General features: G+C 39.6%; 1 protein-coding gene across 1 annotated transcript; it reads left to right on the top strand.

The window, feature by feature from the left end:
* Nucleotides 1-531: 531 nt before the first annotated feature.
* Nucleotides 532-1,416, top strand: LOC108355732 (uncharacterized; the record flags this gene model as incomplete). Its single annotated transcript, XM_017606869.1, has 2 exons — nt 532-889; nt 1,055-1,416. Coding segments are annotated over 2 exons (720 nt in total), but the record flags the coding sequence as incomplete, so codon positions are not given.
* Nucleotides 1,417-2,120: the final 704 nt, after the last annotated feature.

Here is a 2,120-nt window from a genome sequence, read left to right as displayed (position 1 = left end):
CAATAATGCTCCAGGTCGAACTTTGGAAAAGTATGGTTTAGATTTAGGTCACCGACTATCATTCAAAGCGAACAGACGTCTTTCCTCTCGCAGTGATTGGTTGTGCATACTTGTGTGTTAACATTCCGTTAATCGCGTAATCTACTTTGTGCTCATATTTGTTTTTCTTCGACTAATTAATATTGTGCCAAACCACGTGATAGATACCAAACTACTTACATTTTAGTTCTGTTATCATGGCCCCGGGGCCCCCGGATAGGTCGCCAAATAGATTCTCTGCTTTAGCAGATTTTCTAGACATCCCAACCAAAAAGAAAAGAAAACCTAACTCAAATACCGACATTTTCCCAAAACTTACTCTAAAGCGTAATGCCACACCTAATCCTAAATTTATATTAATTTCTTCACNCACCCGCAAGTCGCAGAGAAATTCTTGAAATAGAAACCTTTTCTAACCTATGTCTAGTAAACGTCAAACTTCATGATACCTTAAACTCCGTAAAAGGTGTTATTTATGCCCCTTGCTTAAAGCACGTGGACGAAGAGGAAATAATCAATGAAATGAAAGACCAACACGTCACAGGCGTCTACAAATTTTCCAAGATAATAAAAGGCGAACGAACAATTACTGGCCAAATGGTCCTTACTTTCGATCTATACCGTCTCCCTGAGACAGTCGACGTTGCTTGGTATAAGGTTAAGGTGCAACCCTACATCCCCAGCCCAATGAGATGTAAAAGATGCCAAAAATTGGGGCATACCATCAAACGTTGTGAACGCAACCCGATGTGCTTCATCTGCAACCTTCCTCCACACGACCCAGAAGATTGCACTAGAATCCAATGCGCTAACTGTGAGGAAGAACATCCTTCCTCTGATAAGAACTGCAGTAAGTTTAAAGAGGCCAAAGAAATTCTGAAAATCCAAACCTTGGAAAAATGCAGTGTGGGCGAAGCCCGACGAAAATACAAAAGCACTGTACGCCTCCCCCCACTTCGCGGCCCTTATTCAGACATAGTCAGGGAAAATGAAACTAACTCTTCTTCAAATGCAGTATCGAAAGATATCGCCACAACATCACCACAAAACCAAAATTCCAATAATCTAGAGTCATCCATCATAACAGAAGCAACCACATTAGTGGTACCTCAAAACCAACAAAAAGAACAACCACCTAAAGAACAACCACTTAAACAACAACAACCAACAACCTCAAACAACGCCAACTTTAGCCTGGCATCAGAAAATCCAAATCCAGTTGCGCTACCTAGCTCAACTAGTCAAACCAACCAAACAACAATGTCACCAATATCTCTTTTTACCCAAAACCTCCTAAAAAACAATGATTATTTTATAAAAAGCGTCGAAAATCTCGACAATCCTACAAATCTCTCTGCAGACGACCTTCAGCATTAATATTTATATTCTCTCCTTGTAAAGTCACCTTTCAAACGTGGAGAATCTTTCTTTTTTCATCATGAACCTGAATATTCTACAATGGAATATGAAAGGTTATTACAATAACTTCTCAGAATTACAAATTCTGATCAAGCAACACAACCCAAGTATAATCTCAATACAAGAAACACACTGTAGCTTCAACTCTACACCAACTTTTCCAAACAATTACACTAACTACTTTACAAACACTACAACTAACACAACATCCAAGCAGGGTGTTGGTATGATGATAAAAAACCACATTCCACATAAAAGGATTAACATCAACTCTCCTCTTCAGGTTGTTATAATAGAAGTTGAATTAAACATCAAATTCACGGTAGCGTCCCTATATCTACCGCCTAGTCAGCAATTTAGTAGTAGGGATCTTACAGATATTTTCTGCGCAATAAACACTCCGCTAATAGTACTTGGCGACTTCAATGGATGGAGCCATTTATGGGGATCAAGCACCACCAACCACCGCGGACTCACTATTGAAAATGCTTTAAGACTGTCTGACCTATGCGTCTTGAATGATGGTAGGCCGACTCATTTTTCAACCCATTCCACCTTCTCCCACGTTGACATCTCCCTATGCTCATTTCCTTTAATAACATGGCAAATTCTAGATGACCTCCACCATAGTGACCACTTTCCCATAATTTTGAAGTTTACAC

This window comes from Rhagoletis zephyria, unplaced genomic scaffold (assembly GCF_001687245.7).
Source record: "Rhagoletis zephyria isolate East Lansing unplaced genomic scaffold, Rhagoletis_zephyria_1.1 Rzeph_scaffold_49397, whole genome shotgun sequence".
Lineage (NCBI taxonomy): Eukaryota > Metazoa > Arthropoda > Insecta > Diptera > Tephritidae > Rhagoletis > Rhagoletis zephyria.
This window is presented reverse-complemented; position numbering and strand designations above follow the sequence as displayed.